Source organism: Bufo gargarizans, chromosome 4 (assembly GCF_014858855.1).
Source record: "Bufo gargarizans isolate SCDJY-AF-19 chromosome 4, ASM1485885v1, whole genome shotgun sequence".
NCBI lineage: Eukaryota > Metazoa > Chordata > Amphibia > Anura > Bufonidae > Bufo > Bufo gargarizans.
Window position 1 is genome coordinate 247,935,166 of NC_058083.1, and position 27,159 is coordinate 247,962,324.

The 27,159-nt window shown below is 41.4% G+C and overlaps 1 protein-coding gene across 5 annotated transcripts in view; it reads left to right on the forward strand.

Annotated features, from left to right (window-relative positions):
* Positions 1–27,159, forward strand: part of MYO6 (myosin VI) — a 254,132-nt gene that overhangs the window by 68,104 nt on the left and 158,869 nt on the right. For all 5 annotated transcript variants that reach the window (XM_044290290.1, XM_044290291.1, XM_044290292.1 and 2 more), the window contains exons 4-11: positions 1,903–1,976; positions 6,143–6,272; positions 8,140–8,245; positions 8,416–8,471; positions 10,644–10,741; positions 14,328–14,492; positions 17,663–17,743; positions 24,869–25,049. In XM_044290290.1, the coding sequence (XP_044146225.1) occupies positions 1,903–1,976; positions 6,143–6,272; positions 8,140–8,245; positions 8,416–8,471; positions 10,644–10,741; positions 14,328–14,492; positions 17,663–17,743; positions 24,869–25,049 (891 nt within the window). The remainder of the gene's footprint in view (positions 1–1,902; positions 1,977–6,142; positions 6,273–8,139; positions 8,246–8,415; positions 8,472–10,643; positions 10,742–14,327; positions 14,493–17,662; positions 17,744–24,868; positions 25,050–27,159) is intronic.

The following is a 27,159-nucleotide window of genomic DNA, read 5'->3' on the forward strand; positions in this document are numbered from 1 at the left end:
CTGAGATTAGGTCATCAATAGTAACAAGCAGCTACCTATATAGATTAGATGGCTGTTGGCAGAACGCACATTGAACGGACATCTGTTCTTCCCAACTCCCATTTCCACATGTATGCTCTGCTTTGCATCACAGAGTGGACTCCATGTATATAGAAGTATCCTCCTCTAGTAGCAATGCTTCTAATGTAGGATATACCTATACCAGTACTACTGACAGAGCCTGCATGCCAGCAGCCACATTGCCATACAGAACACTTTTTATGGATCTTTGTACATGTGTTTTGTACTTGTAACATGAATTCAAAATATTTGAGAATGAATTAGATACACAGGTTAAGTGATTAAATATATTTACTAAGCGTGATTAAATCTAAAATAACAGACAAATCACATACAGAATAATAAAAAGTAAATAAACATCACTAGCCTAAATATGCAATATGAGGTATGGCTTTGGTCCGCCATGCTGTAACACATGGCTGTCTACCACGTTATAACACATGACGGACACTCCAGGGTGTACAAGAGATAGGGCAAATCAATACTTGCATCTTACCAAGTTCCAAGTGGAGTCCCCACTAATGTATGTGTGTAACCAGAGTTATACAGCTTGGCCCCGCCAGTGGTGTGCATCACGGATGTCCTGAGATGTGTCTCTTAGATCAGTTCTCAGGAATGTATCAACAGAATAGGGAGGGGTGATGGGTATTCCTAACCCACTACATTACAAGGAATAAAGGAATATCTTACATAGAATACTAGGGAACAGACTTAAAGGGGACAGAACCAATCGGTATTTAAAAATACCCTTACAATACAGTACTAATGCCTTATTACCACACAGTGAAACCTCAAGAAAGTAAGGTATGATAAAAATAAAAAATAAAAATATTCAGCGGTTAAAGGGAACCTGTCACCTAGAAAATGCATATTTAACCACCAGCAGTACCTTATTGCAGCCTGTAGCATGATTATAAAGGTGTCTGTGTCTTTTCTGTACAATGCGCCAAAAGTCTGAAATTCAAGTGCCCACGCTATGTAAACGATAGTCTTGAAGTCAGGGGGGCAGCGGCTTTCTCTTCTGAAGTCGAGCGTGCCCCACCCCCTTTCCGGCCCCTTAGCGTTTGATTGATAGGAATTCCAATTCCTTCACCACTGGACGCTCAAACATAGTCTCGCGCGTGCGCTGTGTCCCGGCAGTGCCGGCGCCTGCACACTGTTCCGCTGTGAGGTAGGTTCAATGTCAATGATCAGGCACTCGCACATCAGAGCCTGCGCATGCGCGAGACTACGCTCAAGTGCCCAGCAGTGAAGGAATTGGACATCCTATCAATCACATACTAAGGGGCGGGCAAGGGGGCTGGGCACACTTGACTTCAGGCGAGAAAGCCGCTGCCCCCCTGACTTCAAGACTATCGCTTACATAGCGCACCCAGTTGAATAAAAGTCTTTTTTTCTGACTTTTGGTGCATTGTACAGAAAAGACACAGACCCCTTTCTAATTATGCTACAGGCTGCAATAAGGTACTGCTGGTGGTTGAATATGCATTTTCTAGGTGACCGGTTCCCTTTAAGCGATGTTCACATTTGCGTCAGAGCCGCTATTATAGACCCTGTCGCAGAGCATTATTGCAATAAATATATATAACCATTTATGTTGCAAAAGCCCTTGATTTTACCATTATTTGACTCCATAGCTAGGATGATGATCAAGGCTGGATTTTCATGCTTTGGACCTTGACAAGTTTCTATTTATTACAAAGCGAGCCCTGTTTATCATTTGTGGTCCTTTTTGTTTTACAGATTAAACATTCATTTTAATATCATTACTATCCTGAGTTTTGATTTCTTGAAAGGGAATTCTACATTTAACAGAAACGTTTTCTGACTTTCTTGTTGCAGGTTCTTTGATGTATCTCAATGAAGCTACCCTTCTTCACAACATTAAAGTTCGATATAATAAAGATAAAATATATGTAAGTCAATTTACAAATGATTTGTTTCATGTGTCAACAAAAGGTAGGCACAAATAATTAAAATGATAAAAGCCTTAAAGGGAACCTGTCACCAGTTTTATGGTGTCCTAACTAAGGGGAACATAAATAAGTGACTGATTCTCTTAGCAAAATACTGGGTCACTTTCTTTAATTGACCCAGTCAATCTGCCAACATCTTGTATTGAAAAGCTCCAGCTGATAATGATGAGTCATGAATATTCATGAGCTCCTAACTCTCCCCACCCACCTGCTGCCAAATGACAGTTATTTTCCATATGAATCAGCAGCAGGTGGGCAGGGGAGCGGCTATAGCTCTGAATTAAATATACGCTGGACTCGATGACCTCACGATCATAAGAAACTGTGTAATATGTCTTATCAGAAAATGTTTTAGTTCTCCTTTTATCCGCGGTTACTTCCCCCTTGCTAAACTTTTTTCTCTTTGAAATTTGCCTTGAATCCACCCAGGACGGAACAGCTCACTAAAGGATCAGATTATGCATGTCAATACAAGTCTAGGGAGAGGGGAGTAGTGGGAGTGAGCAGGAAAACTGAGACGAGCACAGCAAGAGAGAATGCATAGACCATTTGTCTCAGCCTAAGTGCTTTATTCACAACCATACTAGTCAGTACTTCTCTGTAATGTTCTCCATGATCGTGGGGTTCTCCTGAGTCAATAAGAGAAGGTTAGAAAGCATATTCCTATCTACTTTCTGGGTGCAATGGTTGGGAGCTAGTCTCTGCCCACCAGATTTGCAAGAACTGGAAACTAAAGATCTAGTATACAGAGGAGAAAACTGCTAAAAAAATGCCAGATACAAGTCATATAATGACCAGAAATAGTGTTATTCGTCATAAACACACACCATACTATTGATTAATGCAGTTTGTTAAAAGGTTAGGTAGAATTTAAATCCTAAATCTCTTCTTTTGTGACTTAGCCATGGTAGATGACAAATTGCCTACACTTTCTGTAGGGTAACTTAACCATCAGATTATATAGTTACCAATGTAGTACTTGGCTTGGGTGGACTTCATTCTCTTCTGCCTTGTTTTTAAGTGAAGCGTACAAAAGTCTCCTTTAACACCTCCTGGCTCAGATGACAGGCTTAATCTTTTATACTACTATCAAGTTGCCTAATTGTACTTAATTAATTCTGACTAAATTACAGAAGTAATCTTGCCATCTGCCAAAACAGTGACAGCTGCAATATAGGTTTGACACTGACTGTTTCCTAAGAGAAATAAGTGTAATTGACACCTAGTCTTACCTCCCTACTCTTTTCATCTGCTTCACCTCTTGACTACGGGGTTAATAAATTGTCTGACGTTCAGGTTTCCTTGTTCTTTACATCTATCTGGTTCTTCATGCTTGTTACTTGTAATGCATGAAATGTGTATGTTGAATACTCAAGCATGTTAGTATCACTGTACTGGAATATCATAGTATTGATGAGGACTATAAACTGCATTTCTAGTAAAATTTGATTTTAGCTGCAATTTTTATTTCTTTCTTAACGGAGTTATCCTGAAAAAGATATTGTCATCATTATCACATGAGTGGGGGCCTGAATCCTGGCATTTCGCCAATGAGCTATTTTAGGGAGCCGCGGTGCTCACCGGAGATCAAACCAAACACAGCGCCATACATTGTATAGTGGCAGTGCTTGGTATTACAGCTCAGTCCTATTGACTTAAATGGGGCTGAGCTACAACTAGTTCACGTTGCACAGTGAGGTCACTTGCCTAGAAAGAGGTTGCAGCTCTTATGGAGTGCCTGGCCTCTTCTAAAAGTTCATCTGTGGGGGTTCGGATGACCTGAGGATAGGTTATCAATATCTTTTCCAGGATAACCCCTTTATCCAACTGGTGTAAAGTAGAACTGGCTTAGTTTCCCATAGCAACCAATCATATTCTACATTTCATTTTGGACAGCTCCTTTAGAAAATGAAAGGTGGAATGTGATTGGTTGCTGTGGGCAACTAAGCCAGTTATACTTTACACCAGTTTGACAAATGACCGCCTCCTTTTTTATTAACCACTTCAGCCCCCCTAGCTTAAACACCCTTAATGACCAGACCACTTTTTACAATTCTGCACTACACTACTTTCACCGTTTATTGCTCGGTCATGCAACTTACCACCCAAATGAATTTTACCTCCTTTTCTTCTCACTAATAGAGCTTTCATTTGGTGGTATTTCATTGCTGCTGACATTTTTACTTTTTTTATTATTAATCGAAATTTAACGAAATTTTAGCAAAAAAATGAAATTTTTTACTTTCAGTTGTGAATTTTTCTTTAAAAAAAAACGACATCCATATATAAATTTTTCTCAAAATTTATTGTTCTACATGTCTTTGATAAAAAAAAAAAATGTTTGGGTAAAAAAAAAAATGGTTTATAAAAGTTATAGCGTTTACAAACTATGGGATGTCTTCTTTCCGAAATGGGGTCACATGTGGGGTATTTATACTGCCCTGGCATTTTAGGGGCCCTAAAGCGTGAGAAGAAGTCTGAATATAAATGTCTAAAAAATGTTGCGCATTTGGATTCCGTGAGGGGTATGGTGAGTTCATGTGAGATTTTATTTTTTTGACACAAGCTAGTGGAATATGAGACTTTGTAAGAAAAAACAAAAACAAAAAAAATCAATTTCCGCTAACTTGTGCCCAAAAAATTTCTGAATGGAGCCTGACAGGGGGGGTGATCACTGACAGGGGGGTGATCAGGGAGTGTATATGGGGTGATCATTTCCCTGTCAGGCTCCATTCAGACGTCCGTATGTGTTTTATGGATCGGATCCGCAAAACACATACGGACGTCTGAATGGAGCCTTACAGGGGGGTGATCAGGGAGTCTATATGGGGTGATCACCCCCCTGTAAGGCTCAATTCAGACGTCCGTATGTGTTTTGCGGATCCGATCCATGGATGCGTGGATCCGTAAAACACATGCGGGCTTCTGAATGGAGCCTTACAGGGGGGTGATCAATGACGGGGTGATCAGGGAGTGTATATGGGGTGATCAGTGGTTCATAAGGGGTTAATAAGTGACGGGGGGGGGGGGGGTGTAGTGTAGTGTAGTGGTGTTTGGTGCTACTTTACAGCGCTACCTGTGTCCTCTGGTGGTCGATCCAAGCAAAAGGGACCACCAGAGGACCAGGTAGCAGGTATATTAGACGCTGTTATAAAAACAGCGTCTAATATACCTGTCAGGGGTTAAAAAAATCACATCTACAGCCTGCCCGTGAACGATCTCCGCTGGCAGGCTGTAGATCCAGTCTCTTACCTTCCGTTCCTGTGTGCGCGCGTTCAAAGGAAATCTCACTTCTTGCGAGATGACGCACGGATGCGTCCAGGAGGAATGAATCGACCGCCTCCAGGACGCATCCGTGCGTTAGGCAGTCCTGGAGCGGTTAAAGGTGTTCTCCCATGAAAAAATATTCTACATTTTTCCAAGCAGCACCTGGATCTAAATACTTTTGCAGTTGCGTGTAATTAAAACTTTTGTATAGCCAGTGAGTTATTCAGTAAAATCTTGTATAGCACCACCTAATGCTTGTTCTTTTCCTGTGCTTATTCGCCTTGCTGAGGTGGAAACGTATGCTCAGTTCCATCCTTTAACTGCCAACCAGCTTCTGTTAGAAGTTGTGACAGTTATAGGGAGAGAGCTGCCACAGAAAGGACACATCCCCTGAGCTGTGATGGGGACAGAGCTGCAGCAGAAAGGACACTCCCCGAGAGCTGTGATGGGAAGAGAGCTGCAGAAGAAAGGACACATCCCCTGAACTGTGATAGGAATAGAGTTGCAGCAGAAAGGACACCTCCACTGAGCAGCTATAGAGGGAGAGCTGCAGCAGAAAGGACATGCCCCTGAGAAAGAATCGCCTCCTGAGCTGCCAGCTTGAAATAAATCTACCAGAACAATTGGAGCAACAAATGAGGAGATCTTTGGATCCATGTCAAGTACAGAGCTGGTTCTAGCTTTGTTAGAAATACATTTTTATGTACTATGTTATGTCTAGTTCTCAGTTTTACATTAATCATGGGATAACTCCTTACGTCACAATGATTTTATTTTTATGCCTTTATAAGACATAGCTGTCCATGTAAGCTTATCTATTTTTCTCCTTTTTATTATAGACCTATGTGGCCAATATTCTGATTGCAGTAAATCCGTATTTTGATGTTCCGAAACTTTATACCTCTGAATACATTAAAGTGTACCAGGGTAAATCACTGGGAACTTTGCCACCACATGTATATGCGATAGGTAGGTATTTTGACTGCCCAATCAACTTTTTTTTTTTTTTTTGTTATTTTATGTTTATGTGAAGTATTTGGTGCTTGTGTCAGTAATGACTTCAAATATGTTTCATATGAAAATGAAAGGCACCCAAGGGAACCCACTAACTCTCATGGAGTCCATTGGGTTTCCATTAGATCCTTTTAGTTCCAGCCATGATGGTAAAAATGAGATAGATTTTGTAAATATTTAAAGGCTATGGACACCATTGGGGGCATTTTTTAAAATTATTGCATTGTAGTGATTTTGCGTTAAAAATTATTTTTTCAGTTGGTCTTTTAAAAAATTTCAGACCCTTTATCTTTATAGCCTTAGAATTTTCTAGTACCAGCCTCTGTGGTTTTATTCTGTTTCCGGTCAAGCAGCACAGCTGATGGCTCCTTATCTCTGATCTCCTGACCTCATAAACACTCATTTATAGCTCACTTTTTATCTTCCTAATAAGAATATGGCTTAAAGAAGAACTCCCGCCAAAAATGTATTCTCTGACCTGTTAGAAAGCTACGTGATGTAATCTGTAGTGAATGTAATTTTCTTATCACTGGCTGTATTTGGGAGTTTTACCTCCCTTCTGCTTCTCACCTGTGTCATGTGACCAGCAATCAGACTCTCCAACTGACACAGGAAGTCAGTTTCTCTATGTGTTCCTATTGGAGCCTCACTCTCAGTCTCATAGGAATGAATATCGACGTCACTGACTTCCTGTCCTGTGTCAGCTGGAGATCAGAGAGTTGGTCACATGACATCTCTTTCTAACAGATCAGACAAACATTTTTAGGGGAGTTCTACTTTAAATAAATGTTGGTGAGCTTTTAAGGCCCCTTCACACTGGTCAATTGAGTAGACGATTGTTGGGAAGGAAGCGTTCCTTCCTGGCAATCGCCTTCTTGTCAGTTCATTGGGTAATTGGCAGCATCTTTACCCAGGCAGGTTATTGCTAACGAGCGTTCCTACAAACGCTTGTTAGCGATAATTTGTAAAGCGACCTTTAGTATTTCAAACTTAAATGCCGGCTCATACTGAAAGTAAGGTGCTTATAGCTTTGCCATGCAAATAGTTAACCCTACATGAAAAAAACCTGCTCAAAATTTTTAGTAAAGTCCAGTTGAAAAATCATTGTCCCCGAAGGTGTTCATATCGTTTAACTATGTACAGCTATGAAAACGTAACTAAAATTCAGCAATTAAAACAAGTTAAAAACCGCTGAAATGTATGCGCCTTTCTAAACCCACCCAAGTGTTGGACATCCTACGGCATCATCTGCTCCTATCTCAAAAGGTTTATGTGAAGCAGAATACAGTTTACCCGAAACATAAAATAGTTACCTCTGACCACCATGTTCTACTTTTGTACCTTAACTAAATTGTTGTGTATCTGGATGATTATTATCCATGTTCAGAGGAGCTGATGAAGGCTAAATGTACACTATACATATCACACATTGTACATATATATACCATTGCTATGCAAAGAGAATTGGGGTAAACATTACTTCCCACTTTTTCATGATCCATTTTATTTTTCCATAAACAACTCCAACATAAAATGGTAAATGCTTCATTTCCATATGTGTCCATCCCCCCCAATTTTTTTGGGTAAGCTAAGAAAAATAAAAAGTAAATAACCATTAAAAAGGTTTCTAAAGCATGTCCCTTTAGGATAACTCCAGATCATTATAGCCTGCTTGGGTATGTACAAGTCATTGAGGGGGTGGAGAAAAAAAACTAAACCGCCAGTCCTGTTGAACCGGCAGCATACTTGAAGCAAATAAGTTCTGTAAGTTGGAATTGCTGAAGCATTAAAGTGATGTTTATTGCAATACGTTTTGTTCCAGCTGATAAGGCCTTCAGAGACATGAAGGTTTTGAAGATGAGCCAGTCAATCATCGTGTCTGGAGAGTCGGGAGCCGGCAAGACAGAAAATACTAAGTTTGTTCTGAGGTTCGTATACAGTAAATAACATTTAGATTTTCTGCAGTTCTTATGAGCGTGAACCGGTCCCTGCACAAATGAGACTGTTGGCTGATCCTGCGGAGATGTTGGCTGCTTCTTCCACCATTAATGTGTATAGCCAGCTGTAGTGTTTATTACTATATTTTTCTGTTTTACAGGTATCTGACTGAATCCTATGGTACTGGACAAGATATTGACGAGAGGATTGTAGAAGGTACGTGGCCTCTAAATTTTTTAGTATGTATGGTTGTTAAAAGTAATGGAATTCCATTCTTGTGGATACTAAATCTCATGACCCAACATTCATTTTAGATTTTCTGTGTATGAAGTTTTTTAGTGACTAGACCTTTTTCATTGAATTCAAGCTGTCCCGTCAAAGTTAAATTAGTGGACACTGAACGCTCTCACCACACAGCTCCCTGGTTCAGAAGTGTGGGAAGGGGCCATTGCTTGTGTACCTAGGAAATTTGGAAACTGGGCATAACTGACAAATCAGGTTTAGGTTCTGTTCACACTGCATTTGAGTTTTCAATCGGAAGTATACATTAGCAGTATAAATGTGGTAGTATATGGTTTTTACTTGACGCCTCTGTAGTGAATGTCGCAGTCAGCTACGGTATGATGTACCAAAAAAAAAAAAAACACCTGACATATGCCTCCTTTGAGATACCGTATGCCAAAAGGACAAGGACCAGGTGAATTGGGTCCTATAAATACATATGGGGAAAAAGCAGTGTTAAATACACGTGAACAAACCCTTACTTTTGGTATTTTTTGTCGAGACAGCTCCAGACGTCCTCTTTAACCTAACTCTTGAGGAACGTATTGTAGATGGTCAGGCCCAAAGTTTTTTCTGTTTTAAGACAATTACACCTTTACTTTTAGGGCATAGGCAGTTCTGTCATACAGTATTGGGGATCAGCCGGACGAAAACCATTACGTGCTGCATTTTTTGTCTCTCTGAATCCTGGCATATTTGCTGGGTAGCGGGCAGATCTCTGCAGGACCCCACTATAGTTAAAGTGGTTATCCAACCCCAAAAATGCCTCCCAAATGCCCGGGCCTCTCACACAGATTGTACTTACCTCGCTCCCTGGCATCCGCGTGGCTTCTGATGCCCGCACGGCCGCCGCTGCAACTCCCTGTCCCGCGGATGAAGACATCTGCCAAAAGGGGAGGGCAGCCAATAGCATCGCATGTGACACTAGGGAGGCTTGTTAGACGGGGATCTGCAGCGGTGGGCATCTGGAGCGGTGTGGGTGCTGGGGAGTGAGGTAAATACAATCTGTGTGAGGGTCCCAGGCATTTGGGGGGTAATTTTTGGGGTTGGATAACTTCTTTAATGGGTTCTGGCAGGCAATGCGTTAACATCTGGCAATGCTGGATCCAGAGAACTCTGGCAGCCTGCCTGAACAGAGCTGGTCTACAAATGTGAAAGCAGCCTTAGGCCCCTTTCACACGGGCGAGAATTCCATGCGGGTGCAATGCGTGAGGTGAATCCGGACCCATTCATTTCTATAGGGCTGTTCACATGAGCGGTGATTTTCACGCATTACTTGTGTGTTGCATGAAAATCGCAGCATGCTCTATATTGTGCGTTTTTCACGCAACGCAGGCCCCATAGAAGTGAATAGGGCTGCGTGAAAATCGCGAGCATCCGCAAGCCCGTGTGAACCCAGCCTTAGGGTTCATTGCTCCAGAACTGAAACACTGAAAAAAACGCTTTCACTGGTGATGAGCATGGACATCATTTCTCTCCACCATCTTCAGGACATTAAAAGGCCCATTCCCCGCTGCCCTAAGAGAACTTTCATATTTCCCTCTGTTTTACTGTTTGAGAAGTGCTTGTCTTCATCACAAGCTGCTTTTATTTGCTGCTTCTTCTGATAAGAGCTTGTTGTTTTCTAATACTGTGGTGTTCCTTGCCAGGTTAGCAGGACCTGAGGGAATGAAAGGGCCAAGCTTGTAGATGCAGGGCTTGAAATTAGTTTTTTTATTGTTAGATGTGTTAAGTCCTAAGCTGCACAATTACTCACTAGGTCACCTCTATGTTCCTTCTCGCTCAAAGGTTTACGCTGGGGATACTCGAAAATACCGCTCTCCCCATGTCCTTGCAAATGAACTGACTTTTAGTCTTTGCCTAACATGACCCCAGAAAGAAACTGAAATATTGCTCTGAGGCGCACTGGTTGGGCTTGTCACATTTCAGTTGACATTGTTACAGAAATGTCATTTCTAGCGGGCTTGTACAAACCTCTAACCTCATTATAATCATCTAAGTTTTTTTTTTTGTTTTTTTTGTTGTATACAGTATTATATACTGTAGTATTTTAATCATATTTTTCTTCTTGTTGTACATTAATACTTTATCTTTACACCCAAATAGCTAATCCTTTATTAGAAGCCTTCGGAAATGCAAAAACTGTCCGCAATAACAACAGTAGTCGCTTTGGAAAATTTGTGGAAATTCACTTTAATGAAAAGGTAGGTGCCTTTCTTTTCCTGAAAATGTAGTTATATTTTTTTTCACTCTCATGGGGTCATTTATCAAACTGGTATAAAGTAGAACTGGCTTAGTTGCCCATGGCAACCAATCAGATTCCACCTTTCATTTTCCAAAGGAGCTGTCAATAATGAAAGGTGAAATCTGATTGGTTGCTATGGGCAACTAAGCCAGCTCTACTTTACACTAGTTTGATAAATGACCCCATTAGAGTCTTACTTACCTGCCTAGGGCAGGGATGCCTGACCTGCGGCCCTCCAGCTATTGCAAAACTACAACTCCCACTATGCATGGACAGCCTACAGCTATTAGGGCATGCTGGGAGTTGTAGTTTTACAACAGCTGGAGGGCCACAGTTGAGCATCCCTGGCCTAGGGTCTTGTTGAGGGTTTCTTGCTCCTTCTGGACTACAGCAACCTAATGGCATGCCTGGAGAAATCTTATGATACTATTGGGTCCTGTAAATACCTAACAAAGGAATTTTTTATTCATACCATACAAGGAGTATCATGACACCGCTCCATTCAGACTATTGCTTGACCCAGGCTTAACAGGACAACAGAACACTTTGGGGAGATTTATGAAAACTGTCTTTGCCCATAGCAACCAATCGCAGCGCATTTCAAATTATGCCTTTGAAAATTTGAAGTTGCACGATGGTTGATTGCTATGGGCAGCAAAGACCGTTTTCATCACACATTATATTGACACGGCAGATTTTGCCTTTTCAAAATCCGCTGCGTATGCCATGACATAAACCACAGTTTGAAATTCCATGGTTTCTGCCTCGGTTTTTAACTTTGGATGCCGCAGACCTGCTTGAGGTTTAGCGCCATTGAGTGAAGGTAAATTACGAAGGGAACATGATGTCTGTCTGTACATCATGGCAAGAAGGGACAAGTCCCTTCCTGGCGCGGTTGTGGCTTTAAACCACTGGCTGTGTGAATGAGAGTGCAAGCTCCCATTAAAAACAGTAGGAAGCTGACTCCATACGGCCGCCACTGGACTTTTGGCAATGAATCTGCAGCCAAATTCTGGCAGCAAAAGACTACATATCGAGGAGTCCATAGACTGTTTTCAGAACTCTGCCCCTAAGTTCTCATGAGACGTGTTTCACTGTGTCACTTTACATAGCTGTTACATTATATTATTATATGCCCATTTTTAAAGGGCATCTGTCAGCAGATTTGCACCTATGAAACTGTCTGACCTGTTACGTGTGCACTTGGCAGCTGAGGACATCTGTGTGGGTCCCAAGTTCATATGTGCCCGCATTGCTGAGAAAAATAATGTTTTAATATATACAAATGAACCCCTAGGAGCAATGGGGGCTTTGCTGTTACACCTAGAGCCTATGCTCTCTCTGCAACTGCCGCACCCTCTGAACTTTGAAAGGGCCAGGCAGTGGAAACGTCATCATGCCTGCCTGGCTCTGTCAATCAAAGTGCAGAGGGAGCTGTAGCTGCAGAGAGGGCAGAGCCTCTAGGTGCCTCCAGGCTTTGCAGAAAAAGTGTTCTAATCCTGTGGGGGAAAGATAGCTTTGTCAGTACTTACCTTTCCATCGGGCCACCAATGCCACCGTCTCTACAGCGTGGGGGCCGTCTACCGGCTCTTCTGTGCAAGTCCCAATGGACGTGTTCCCAAGTCTTCCTGTTTAGCTGCATATTCTGATGAAACGATCTTTCACATAGAAGACTCCATGTTTCTCTACAAAGCTCAGAGAACCAATTTAACCAATAACTCCCCGATAGGGTTTTTGAGACGGCAATTACAAAGCAGACAGCCAATTTAAAGGGGTTATCCCATGACTAATGTTAAAAATCAGATATCATATAGGACATGACAATTTCTTTCTAACAAAGCTAGAACCAGCCCTGTACCTCTCGTGGATCAAGAGATCTCCCCAACCATTGATCTGCTAAAAGATTTATATCAAGCTGGCTGCTCGGGGGAGTGTATTTTCTGCTGCAGCTCAGGGGGCGTGTCCTATTTGCTTCCGCTCTCTCCCAATCACCGCTCAGGAGGCGGTTGAAGGATGTAACTAGCAGTTTTCTGGTAGCATAGATGATTTGACACAACCATTTTGAAATTGGTGTTATTTGCATATTAAAACATTTTTAGTTCCTTTCGATGTAATATCCACTTTATATATTCCAATGTACACCCAAAATAAATTGTAAGAAGCTAACTATTGGGAAGTTGTAATACCTACCATTCTGTGTGCACAATTAAAGCAGATAATTTGCAGACATGGTGGCCCCACCTTTTTTTCTCATTGTGTTCGGCAAACAAGTACAGCCATTGTGGGACACGAGTGCAACTCACCAGACTTCTTACATATTATTTTAAAAAATTTTATTTTTATGTAGAATAAATTTTTGGAAAAAAAAAAGAATTTTGAAAAATAATTGTTTTAAAAAACAAGTCGCCTTCCACTTATGTTGGATAAAGTGAAACAGGTTCTTCTTACTTATGACTCTTATTCTGCACACCATATTTCTCAGTATATTTACACCAGACAAATGGCATACATATACTGCTCCCCTTCATACAGTGTATTATATAAACTGACGCCTGCAGCCACCACTAGGGGGAGCTCAGTGCAAGGAATTTAAACGGTTGCCACTCATATCTGTGGGTGCTGTAAATCATTTCTTTGTAGTGAGGCTCCCTCTAGTGGTGACTGCACTAAATCTATGTTGGGAACAGGAGTAGTAGTTCATCAGCACCGCAAACCCGCCCCCAAAGGGCCTCATAGCGGTCACATGTTCGGTCTCCATGGTGGGCCCATATGCTGACCTTGCACATGACCCCTATGTGATGCATCCGCCCCTACTACATCAATACTGTGTTTTTGCTTCATAATCCTTGGCACATTTTAAAAATGACTACTTGAAGCATGAGTGTGATAAATGTAGGTTTCACATACAGCTGAGAAGAAACACAAAGGAAATTGAGATATAACTGTTTTCCACCTTTTCTGTGACCTTTCTTCTGAATTTGCTTCCACGGTCTGGGGAGGGGGTGACCTTTTAATATTGTCAAAAGTGATCTTGCGACCTACCCTTTCCCAATAAATAGAAAACAAACAATGTGTGTGTTCCCAAGTGTCCCATGTCGAGGTTTGTAATCACAGAAAAGGTTAGCCCACTGCTGAGTGAGCTTTTATGGAGAAGCCAACTCTGATAATGAGAGTAACCTTTTCCAGTGGAGAGACACCAGGCTGGCATCGATGAGATCGCCGACGTAATGTGCGGCGTGCAGGAGGCTAAGCGTTCTACACTCTGCTTTATATCCATTCTTCAGCTTCGATTGTAAGGACAGGATGTAGAAGAAAAATATGTTCTTTATGTGTTATGTGATATCCAGTGCACAATAACGTAGCTTCCATGGTGATGAATGCCTATTGTATCTATATTCTATGCAGATACCTCAACCGGCATTCTACTTAGTGATCGTATTCTAGCACTTTAAAGCTCTTATGACTTTTTAACTGACTTTTGTTTTGTTAATTCTGTTATTCATTTATTAATTTTTTATTCCGTTATTATGTTTTTCTCTGCGTAGTATTCAGTGGTGGGGGGATTTGTGTCTCACTACCTTCTGGAGAAGTCGCGTATCTGTGTACAAGGACAAGATGAGAGGAATTACCATATTTTCTACAGGTTGTGTGCTGGGGCATCGGAGGAGATTCGTCAGAAACTTTTTTTGAGTTCTCCTGATAACTTCAGAGTAAGTAGAACTATATGTATAACTGTAACTATGGGGATATTTATCACCTTTTGCACTCCTCTAAAGTTGAAAAGTAGGGCTTTTGTGACTTTTTGTGGTCACTTCCACAAAAATGTTGAGAATTTTTACATCAACACTCCAGTTTTGAAAAGTGGCTGGGAAAGTGGTTGTGGCTAGCTTTGTTATTGAGTTTCACTCCACATTTGTCACTGGGACTTTTTTTAAAACTCACAGTCCAGTAGTTGGCTGGTGTAGAAAACTTGAGTAGCATTTCTAGACAAAAGGGATAGGTTTAAAGATGCACCAAATTTAACAAGCCACATGCTACATTTGGAGCAAAGTACTCCAGCACAGACTTCAAAACTGACTTCAAGTATTGCCCTTAGGATGGATCCCCCACTATGTGTTTAGGGTATGTTAGTCCTAGCTTGTAGTCTAGGCATAGGTGCCATAGGGCAGAACTTCACAGCTGAAAATGTGTCCAGTACCTAACCCTCTTCACTGTACTGGCAGCTAGTGAAGCAAGTGAGAGATTGTATATTTAAACCGGTTCATTAGTTTCTAGATATTGATGGCCTATTCTCAGGATAGGTCATCAGTATCAGATCTGTGAGGATCTGACACCCAGCCTCCACGCTGATCAGCTGTTTTTGGCAGCCACTGAGGCAGGAAACAACAAGGACAGAGCAGGAAGCTCACAGCCACTACAATAGTGGACGGATGTTTCTGCTTCCATCTTTGTCCACTGTGTTGTTACTGAAAGGGCTTCACCTTCAATTCAGTGTTGTGGACTCTTCACTGGTTTTCGCTGCACAGTGGAGCTTCCAGTCACCCACCTGTGCAGAAGGTTGCCCCGTTCAAGTGAACAAGTGCTGAGCCCCCTTCATTTTCACCATTGGTGGGGATTCCAGAAGTTGGACGCTGAAGTGTTGGCATACCCTAGCTGTATGCCATCACTATGAGCTGAGAAACCCCCTTTGACAAATTCCTTTCCATTTGTCCTCTTTGTAGATAAATAATCATTAGTGGTCAGCACTGTCATCAGGAGACCTTAATTGATCGGTTGCTAGTCCATTGAGTTTATCTGTACCTAATGACTTCTGCTGTCTGCACAAAAACAAATGTTCTTGAAATTGGTGCTACATAGTTAATTTTATCTTTGCACTTTTTTTCCTTCTGTTGTATGTTATATTACTCTTGGAGAGCTCTGCTTGAGCTGATTCACCAAGTGTCATGTACCAGAACATCTGTTTTCAGTGTGTAACAGCATTAGTGAGAAGGTTCAGATCCACTTATTGGGCTGGCAGTTGTGAACGGTTCAATAAATGACCCTAACATTCTCCTCCCGCTGATGGAGCTGACCACTGCTGATTAGTCATCTGGAGAGAAGTCAGGTTGGATCAGCTAGGCTTAGAAAGCTTGATGCGTTCTTTCAGCAGTCTAAGAACATTACTCTTACAGAAGTGTCTGATGGTGAGATTAAAAAAAGACCTCTGAAATGATTCAAATTGAAATGAAACCTCTTTGACGTTGTGTCTCGATGGGCTGGCGACTGCAAACAGAAATGTCAGCTCTATTGAAAGTGCAATTACTTTTCAAGACAAATTGTAGGCAAGCTTATGAAGGAGATGTTTCACTTTCCAGGGCTGTAGATGTCTCTGGTGATATATAATAATCTATTCTCCCTGTGCGCAGTTAAAGTCCAAAATTAGGGCTTGCAAGGTGTATCACCAGGAATAATGTGCTGATTCCCACCTTCCTGTTTATGACTGTTCTTTAACACTTAGATTCCTGCAGAACGATGCTGCCTGAGATATGTTTTTAATTGCAGATTCTTCACAGGGTTTTAAAGATTAGATCTGTTTTTGACAGCAGCAGCTCGAGCAGCTGCTAAACGATTAGCAAAACCTTAAACCAATTTTCCTGGCTCAGTCTTTGTGAGCTCTTAGAAAAATCTTTTCATGGTACTGATGAATCTGTATTTGTAGCATCCGTAACACATTTCATTTTTCAGATTTGAGTGTGATATCAGTTTCACAAGAACATTTGTAGAACTTTTCTTCTAGGTTGAGGTTACTGAAACTTGACATGTCATGCTGGACTGTTAACAATCCGGTGGTGCGGGGAGGATTTGATGGATATGTCATTCAGACAGAAAAATGACTCCAGAGGTTTCATGTAGCCACCTCTCTCTTCTTCATATAAACTAATATTCCACATTCATCTCACCACTTTTGGTCATTGTGAATGTCTATTTTAATGATGAGTGCTGATAAATACTGAACAACACCTAGATCAACTTCTCAAAATTAAAATAACTGGTGGAAAAATGTGATACACTTTCTGAGGAAAAGGGAATTTAGGCCACTATTTTCTATGTTTTTAAAGAGGTTTCCACAATTATTTAAATATTTTTTTTATTTTTTTATCCCACCAGTGTGACCTGTGATGAGAACTATACTTAACTGCTTTTTGCTGCTAGGTCCCATACAGCTTATTCTGCACTTCCGGTCCCCTCATGTAACCTTCCTGCACGATCCAGGTCACGTGTTGCTGCAGCCAATGACTGGCCACAAAGGTGATGTGTTCCCAAACAGCATGTGATCCAGTAGTGATGTGCTGTTTTGGGACACATCACCACTGAGGCCAGTCTTCCTCTATAGCAATACACGTGTCCCCCATCTCTCATGCCGAGTGTCCCCCATCTCTCATGCCGAGTGTCCCCCATCTCTCATGCCGAGTGCAGTGAGGAAAACCCAAGACCCATGAGGCCGGAGCTAAGTGGCGGGAAGCAGGTACATATAGTTCCCCTCACGGGTCATATTGGATGGGAAGGGGAATTTAACAACATAAAGTGGACAACTCCTTTGAAAATATAAAAAGAAAGTAGTGGCCTATTCTCCCTTTATTTATATATATATATATATATATATATATATATATATATACATTTTTAACATTTATAGTCACCTTTTTCTGCCATTTATATTCATTTTGAGAAGTTGATTTTTATGAGCATTATAAAAAGGGAATATTTAATCAGATAAACAGAATTCTCTATTTAACTTGTACATTTGTCTTCTCTAAGTGTCTTTTTTAAAAATGATCTCCTTATCCGGACAGATTTTAGTTCCAACATACATTAACTGTTCATATGTTTATTTCCACAGTATCTGAATCGTGGCTGTACCAGGTACTTTGCTTCCAAGGACACTGATAAACAGATTCTCCAAAATCGCAAGAGTTCAGAGGTATTCTCTAAGTACTGTATATAGTGTACTGAAGTATTTATCAGTCAGTGGCAAGTCTTACATGCTATGGACAAATTTGCAGCCATTTTTTTAATATTGATATAGGTGTACTTTGGGCTAAAAATGACTTTGTAATAGGTTTCTGTTTAAAATGTTGCTCTGTTTGACTTTTGTAGCTTCTGTGTTTCACAGTACATAGAAGCTGCAGAATGATCTTCGGGTGTCCAGCCCCTTTTACTCATTTTGTGGTTGACCTTCTAAGCCAAGTTGAGCTTTGATTTGATCATACAGTAAAACAGCGTAAAAATATTGTTCAGGAAAGATCAGAGTGGGGTTGGACACCCAAGCCATAACACAGCCAGTCTGATGGACTTATTGCTGGACATCATTCTGCAGCTGCTACGTCCTGGGAAACCTAGAAGCGACAAAAACAGTGCAACATTTTTATAGAAACCTATCACAAAACAGTTTTTTTTAAGCTTAAAATACCATGCGTCTCAATAAGTAAAATGGCTCTAAACGTGTCTATAGCCTTTAACCCATGTTTAGGAAAATTATCTGCAAAAAATATGGAAAATAAAATCCTGTTCTACAGTAGTCACACAATGACTAATGTATATTTGGATCCATCAATCTTCCTCAGGATTGTACAGTAAATGTGCTGAATATAATTTTTTGCATCATTTTGTTTTACATCCTCTAGTTTGAATAGTTGCATAACTATATTAGGTAGGCAAGTTAAATGCAGTATAGTATTTTAATGCAATTTTTAGAATATTAAAGTCCCAGTAAACAAAGTTATGAAGGTGAAGTAATTTCTATAATAATCCAGTCTATGGATGATAATTTATTTTACAGTACAAGGGAGGAAAAATACCTGTATCTAGCTAGCTAGCTGGTTTCTATCTGATGCGCTCCAGGAGTGAAATAGTTACTTGTCGCTGTATATAGGGTACGCTCTGCTGGAACCCTGCCGTTCGAGCTGGCTCCATCATTTCTTTGTAGCAGCAGGGCCTTGGAACAAGTGTTTACAGCATCACATGTTTTTCGTTGGTTGTGTTCCACGCTCAGCCTATAATTAATGTTTTGCCTTTTCTTTTAACACCTGATCCTCTCCCAGATGAGAGACGTGTCCGTCATCTCTTTATGTAGCTCCTATGCATCTCTTCCCTGTTGGCTTGAGACAATACAGAGCTTTTGTATGTCCTTGACCTCCATGGCTTCCTTTTGGGTCCAGGAGTGTTGCCCATGTTTTGCTCCTGAATGAAACTGACATTCAAGCTCAGTGACACAGATTCATAGATTGATCTTGGTAAAGTAGCTTGTAAATGGATGTAGCAGTTGTTTTTCACCTAGTGCTCTATCCCATTGCAGGCTGCATAGGCAGTGAATCCGTGTTTATCAGTTTGGTACATTAATAGAGGCTTTTGAACCTGTAGAGATCCACTTAATTTCTAAATTAAATTATCATTAATACAAGTTCTCCGGACCTGTGCCTATAGTCTTTTTCAGCTAACCCGTGGACAGAGGGCACTTTGGGCAGTATTTACCCTTCTGTCGCTTTACACCGGCTGGCATGACATGACTGGCTACAGGCTCTTCTTCTGACGACATGAGCAGATGTGCCCCCCTTTCTTCCTGTTTTGGATACATCTACATTATATAGTTGAACAGAAAGAAAAAGGAGCGCATGTGGTCCCATTGTCGCGTCGTCGACAGAGAACTCAGCCAATTGGGTGGTCGTGTGACCGCAGCCGGGATCGTGGAATCGGTGGAGGGACTGAGGGTAAGTAGTGCTCAAACTGTACTATGTCCACAGTTTAGCTGAAAGAAACTTATTGCAGGTAGGTACAGGCCGGGAGAACCCCTTTAAGTAATTAAATTCATTGACAAAAAAAATGATGCACCAAGAAAGAGTTGTTGGAATCAAATAAGACTTTCTGTGTGTGAATGTAATGAGGGTATATGTAAGTGACTACAATATAAATGTGAAAGGATAAGATTATTGGGGAAAACTGCACAATTGAAAGGAGTCTCTAGTACCCTGTTGGGCCACCTCTAGCCTGGATACAAGATGAGATACGGTTAGGCATGGATGAATACAGATTTTGTTTGGTATTCTGTGGCCCATTTGCCAAGAGATGTTACATCTGGGCCTGTAGACCCTGCCCACTTGTAGATTACCAAAGCTGGCGTCTGTGCTGGTATAAATGCTCAATTGGTAATAAATCTGGGGACTGGGCAGTCTGGCAGGGACCTTCCTGAGAAACCCTTGTGTGTTTGGGGGAGTATTATGCTACTGAAAAATTGCATTTTAATGTCCTGCCATAAGAGGCAGCACATTTGGCCGCAGGATGTCCTGCACATATAGCTGAGCTGTTAATGTCTCTTGTATCACTAATAGTGGTCACCAAATATCATATGTGATAGTTCTTCAGATCATAACATCAGCAACTGGGGCAGTGTGGTGTCGCACAGCAAAGGCAGAATTGAAGTGCTCACCGCAGGGCCTCCATAGTCCGGCTGTCCACACATCCCAACAGAACCTGGATTAGGCTACTTTCACACTAGTGTTAATGTTTTCTGGTATTAAGATCCGTCATAGGGTCTCAATACCAGAAAGAAACGCTTCCGTTTTGTCCCAATTCATTGTCAATCGGTACAAAACATAACTGAACGGAATGCTCCAAAATGCATTCCGTTCTCATACCGGAGAGCATGCTGCGGTTTGCTTTCTGTCCTGAGATGCGGAGCAAGACGGATACGTCCTCATCCACAATGCAAGTCAATGGGGACGGGGAAGTTTTTTCTGACACAATAGAAAACTGATCCGTCCCCCATTGACTTTCAATGGAGTTTATGACGGATTTGTCTTGGCTATGTTAAAGATAATACAACCTGATCCATTCATAACGGATTCAGACGGTTGTATTATCAGTAACGGAAGTATTTTTGCTGAATCCTGCAGGATCCAGCAAAAACGCTAGTGTGAAAGTAGCCCTAGATGATAGGGCCATAGCAGTCCAAGTTTCTTGTTCACGACACCAATGCAAATGAAACAGACGGGGGCTGACGCCATGACGCTAAATTTCCTTCTGCTAAGCACCTTAAAATGGTCAGAGCAGATGATTTTGCCACCTGTGTCTAGGCGGTGGACCACAAAACTGTGCGAGCTGCTTGTGCTTGTTGGCAGATAACACTATTTTCTTTGGGCTGTCCAGAGCCCGTTTTTTATGTGTGCTTGGTGTGAGACCTAAACGGTTTCTGAGATTTGCAGCAATCCAACATTTCATTCTGGGCATCATTTTTTTTTCTGTCAATGAGTGTATTTGCTGTGGTGCTTTTCTGTTTTCTTTACAGTTTACGGTAGATTTGCCGTTTGCATTATTTTTTTTTATTTTTTATGTCGATGTTTTTTGGCAATGTAAATGAGACCTCTACAAATCACTGATTTTGTGACTGGAAATTTGATTGCTGGGAAAGAGCAACATTTTATGCACTGTTTCCAGATCACATAAGAATTCCAGGTATATACGTTGCCCCCATGCAGTAATATGCCAAAGTATTACTGGAGGGTAACGCAAAGGTAAATCTCTTGCTCGAGGTTTTCAGATCTCTTGCACCTTTCTTTCTAAGGCTATGCGCCTTGCTCAGCTAGTCCTAAAATGGAGCAAGGGGGTTGGTACCACTCTTTTGAAAATTCTCAGCTACCAAGGTGCATTTTTGGACAAGAAACGTCAAAGCGGTAATAGCCGAGTTTGGTGCAATAGAAATTGGACCGAAAATCGTAATAACTTTTGCATTTGCAGCTTGCGCTGTGAAGTGGAGCATATTTTATGATTAATGCATGCAATTCATTTCTGATTAAAATGCCTTAACTCAAGTAAGCAAACTTTTCAGAGTAACATGGGATCAGAATTCCTACCCTATTACTATAAGACTCTGATCACTGTGCATGTAAACTGCATCGAAAGTGAACTGTACCATTAACTCTCCAAATTGCTTTTTTTGCCTTTGCCCTATAATATCAGGAAGACGAGGTATATGTTGTGTAACCCACAATTATTTTTAGCTTAGCGTTGATGTTGTGTAGACAAGCGTGGGGTGAATTATCAAATGCATGGTGTATATAAGGAAGCCTTTTTCCGTCTTGCAAACCTCTCTCTGTTAATTTCTAATATTCTGTGCTTTCTCAAACTGTTGTCTAATATAGCATGCCTAAGCTATCTCATAGGAGTAGAGATGAGCCGCTCTGCATGCTTATTTGTTTTATGGGTGGATGAGTGCTTAAATATACGTAAAGGGCAAATTAAAATGTCGTTAAATCCTAGAGCTTTCCATATGCCCATAAAGCAAAAAATAAAATTAAAATAAAATTAGCTGACTTAGTGCCTTTATTTACTTCTTTTATGTATGTTGTGTTACTTCATTATTATCTTATATAGTTGCTTCTTTCTGCCTAAGATGTCAGTCTTAAAGAACACTCATCTCTTATGCTGGCCGTAGACAAATATTTTTGTCCGTCCTTAGTAATGAAGTTACATTTTAGTATCTCGATGAAAGACAATTCCCAATTTAGGATCACTATATCAGAGCTCTTTCCCATGTTCACTAGGATGCTTCTCTTGTGAACATTCGCTTTGAGGCCATAGATTTTAGTATTGGGCTCGTCCGAGTCTTTGGCTAGCTTTGCACACGCAGAGACGGCCATTTTTGGTGTAAAACGGTTTATCATTTTACCAGAAACTGGTGGCGGCAATAAGGAGTGGTGATACCTGCAGTTCCTTACTATACTTTCACCAGCAGCAGGTTCGGTCTATAGGTTTACTGCAGTCTGTAATGTACTGCCTAACCACATGGAGGAAGCAGGGAATTTGATGTATCTGTGCACATGTAGGCCTGCTGGTGTATGTATTTTAGGAAATTGCCAGAAATGCAGTTACCTAACTCTGTTATGGTAAACTCACAGCGGTTTAATAAAACTGAGATTTGGAGAGTTATCTCCTGAGGTCCTTGTCCTGTAGAGAATAACCTTTGTCTGCATATGAATTTGAGTTCACTAGTGGTTTTTCTTCTCTTAGTAACCGTATAGTGTCTCTAAAGGGTTAAAAACAAGTAGATTTCAAAAGCAGACAGAGAAAACAGCGCTACATTAGAAGGACCTGACCATGCAACTCCCCGTTTTGCAGCATTCTTAACCTTTCTGGGTTTTAGCCCGTTTACCTTCAAACCATTTTAAATGGGTTCTCTGGTATTTTGATATTGATGGTCTGTCTTCAGGATAGGTCATCAGTACCAAATCAGCGGGTGTCTGACTTGTGGCACCACTGTTGGTTATCTGTATGAAGAGGCTGTGGCACTCCGCGAGCCTTTAGGCATCTTCCTGGGCCATGTGACGTTAAGTTCATTGGTCACATCAAGTGAATGGTCCTGAGCTACAATACCTGGCACAGCCACTATACAATGGACGGTGCTGTGCTTGGTAAGCTGTGAGGAGGCTGTGGTGCTGGAAAGATCTCTAGTGAGCACCGTGGCTTCCTCAAGCAGCTGATTGGGGGTTCTGGGAGTCAGATCCTCACCGATATCAAATTGGTGACATGTCCTGAGGATAGGCCATCAATATGAAAATCCCACTGAGGATAGGCCATCAATATGAAAATCCCAGAGAACCTTTTTAAATGGTCAGTATGTTTTCACACAACTTTGCATAAATCAATGATTACAAGTGAATGCAAAAAACTTTGTAATATATCTTATCAGAGATATAATGCCTGCTAAAATAAGTTTGTCCCTGAAATTTTTGAAATTTAAACCAGGATGGCTGTCCTCTCACTAAAGGATCAGATTACATAATCTCATACAGGTATATGCAGGGGATCGAAGTGAGCAAGTGCTGAGTGAGATAGGACTCCTTCATGAGAGACACTGAAGAGACTGCTTCATCTAAGGCTACTTTCACACTAGCGTTTCTATTTTCTGGTATTGGGATCTGTCATAGGCTCTCAATACTGTAGAAAAAAACGCTTCTATTTTGTCCCCATTCATTATTAATAGGGACAAAACGTAACTGAACGGAATGCTCCAAAATGCATTTCATTCTGTTTGGTTGCGTTCCTATACTGGAGAGCAAACCACAGCATGCTGCGGTTTTCATTCCGTCTTGGGATGCTGAGCAAGACAGATCCGTCATGACCCACAATGCAAATCAATGGGGACAGATCAATTTAACTCTGACATAATAGATAACAGATTCGTCCCCCATTGACTTTCAATGGAATTCATGATGGATCCGTCCTTGCTATGTTTAAGATAGTACCGATCCGTTCATAATGGATGCAGATGGTTATATTATCAGTAACGCAAGCATTTTTGCTGATCCCTGGCGGATCCATCAAAAGCGCTAGTGTGAAAGTAGCCTTAATAGGAACGGTTTTATTCGCATATATACAGGTCAATATTTCTCTATATTGTCCTCCATGATCCTGTCGCAGCTTCTGAGGGAGTAAGATCAGGTTAGAAAGCAGATTCTCCTCTACTTTCTATATGCAGTGGATGGCAGCAAGACCTACCATCTCTGGGAAAACTGGGAATTCAGCATACACAGAGAAAAACTATGCCAAAATGGCCAAACATTCTTATTCCTCGTGTACCCCCACTGTACTGTTGATTGATGCAAAGTTTGTTGAAAGGTTAGGTATGCTTCAAATGATGGCATTAGTTTCTTGTGAACTGATATGCTCCACTATCATAGATATTGACTGAGCATGCAAAATGGCTGCCTTTGGTGTGTAGGTGATGAGTACATATTTTGTTTTATAGGAGTTGTCTAAGATTTAAAAAAAAAATAATCAGCTTTTTTTTTCCATGCTAGAAACGGCACTTTTCTTCTGCAAAGGATGTGGGAGATATTGCAGCCCTTGTCCACTCAAATGTTTAGAGCTGATCTGCAATACCACACGCAGCCCATGGACAGGAGTGGTGCCGTTTCTGAAAAATAAGCAGACCCCTTTTTTCTAATCCCAGACAACCCCTTTAACTTTTGCATGCGCGCTTACCTTTTCTATAGCACAATGTGAATAAGACCACATTCATAAAATAATCCTAATCCTCATTTTTACGTTATAGTACCTTAAACATGGCTCTCTAAAGGACCCGCTGTTAGATGATCATGGAGATTTCAATCGCATGTGCATCGCCATGAAGAAGATTGGCTTGGATGACACGGAGAAGCTTGATCTTTTTCGAGTGGTTGCTGGCGTCCTCCACCTTGGAAATATTGATTTTGAAGAAGCTGGGAGCACCTCTGGTTAGAAGACATTTTATTCTATTATTCTATCAGTGTAAATGTCATCTGAAAGGCAGCAAGTTTGATTTGAGTCACAAAGCACAAAGTTCTTTTAAAAAGGAAGGGAATAAAATGTTCTTTAAATTATGTGCGGAAGCTTCCCTCAGAAAGTACACCAAGGACAAGGTCTGAAAGAAAAATGAATTTTTCAAAACTCTCTCTCCTGTATGAGTAAATGGAAAGGGTGATTTGATTACAAGTAAATGAAACCGCCATCTGCACGATTTGATTTGTAAAGGTCTTTAGGAAACAATAAAAATGCAGTGTAGTGTGACTGCTGCAATGCAGGTGAATTGCAGAGCGGCCCCTTTCACCGGTCTGCGGTCAAGGTGACGGATGGTCACCCTTACAAGAGCTGTCTCGCAGTGTTCTTCGTCAGAAGAGATCCAGATATGCTCTGTCAGTAAAGGGTTAAGTACACCATTTTATCTTGTGTAAGGGTTACTGTTACCCCTGGTTTACTGGAGTGTGGGCAGCAAACGGATAGTCAGATTATTCGGCCGTTGTAAGCGCTACGGGAAATCTTCATCATTCTCCTCAGGGATTCATAAGAAATAGAGTTGTGTTTGATGGACGCAGGCTGTTATATGCCTTCAGATGGAGTTTTTCCTGAAGTCAGATGCGTACCTCGGTGAAAGTTATCTCTAGCTCACTGCGGGGTTTTGATGGTTTTAAGAAGAGAAGGTAAGGGCAGGGCGATACACAAGCAGAATATGTAATTGTGAGCGAGAGCGCGGTGTGCAGAGGAAGATCTTCTGAAAGGCTCTGAAGGCTGATGCCGAGCCTGTACCTGAAGTGTGGTAGTGCCACTCTTGTGATTGCTCAAGTGCCTCCTGTAAACTTTGCACAGTTCCGTTTTTGGCTGGATTATGTGTTGTATAAAGATCCCTTTAAGACATTTGTCTCATATCCGTTTACCTCCATTGTACACACTGTGGAAAAATGCATTATGGGGAAGATCTGTCAAAACTAGTACAAAATTAAATGGTAGCAGTCGAAGTCGGTACCATCTGGCAATGCCGGATCCAGAGAGCTCCAACAGGCTGTTCTCTGCCGGCGGTGTGACACCGGCCTAAGCAGATTGTTACAGCTGCTGTACTTCGGTTCTGTTTCTGTAAGGACTGCTGCTTATTCTTGACACTTGTTTTACGTTCCTCCATCATACGTCTCTAGGAAGCAGGTTCAGTGTTCACGTTTGCGATGGATGCCATCAGATTTGACTATAAGAATCGCACTACATGCTTTGCTCTTCTTCCCATGAAAAGAATGTCATTATGGCAAAACTTTAACAGACCCCATTGTAAGGCGGTGAAGTGTGCTAGGCTCCTGCGGTGTCCGTCCTAAAACAGATATGGCGCTGTGTCCTGGCTTCCCCTTGTGTTCATTGAGCTATGTGGGGAAATCTAGTATCCGTCCACTGACATTCAACATTGCTTCCTGGCCGAAATGGGAATCCCCACAGTAAGCACTTGCCGTTTCTGTAACTCCCGTAGAAAACAATGGCAGCTACACAAACAGAGTGGCACAGCAAGCTACACTGTTTCCATTACCCGGAAGTTACAGAAATTTCCCAAGTCTGTCCACCCCTGTCAGGCACTTTTTGTGGTTATTTCTAGAGATGAGCGAATTTCAAAAAAATTCGATTCAGCAGGTTCGCCAAATTTTCTACAAAAATTCAGTTCGATCCAAATTTATTAATGGCAAATCGTGTTAAAAAACAGCTATTTCCTGGCTGCTGAGAGCCTTTATAGTGGTGTAGAACACTGTGCCTTGCAGTAATATGCATAGAGGGTCTGCTTTGGTAGTGAAACAATACTGTGAGTCAGTATGACATGCAGATGACAGGCTTCGCTCTTAGAATCACTGCACACTTCACTTATTTGGGCAGTTACGGGGCCAAAACTGACCAAATAAGTGAAGTGTGAACTCAGCCTTACAGGTCGATGTTAGCGCCAAGAAGAAGCGCACTCCTATTACACCGTCATCAGCTGATTCTACATAGATGTTATCAGAACCTGTTCTATTAAATGCTCAGACAAGTAGAGCCCCCCCCGACAGAGTAGAAAGGGTG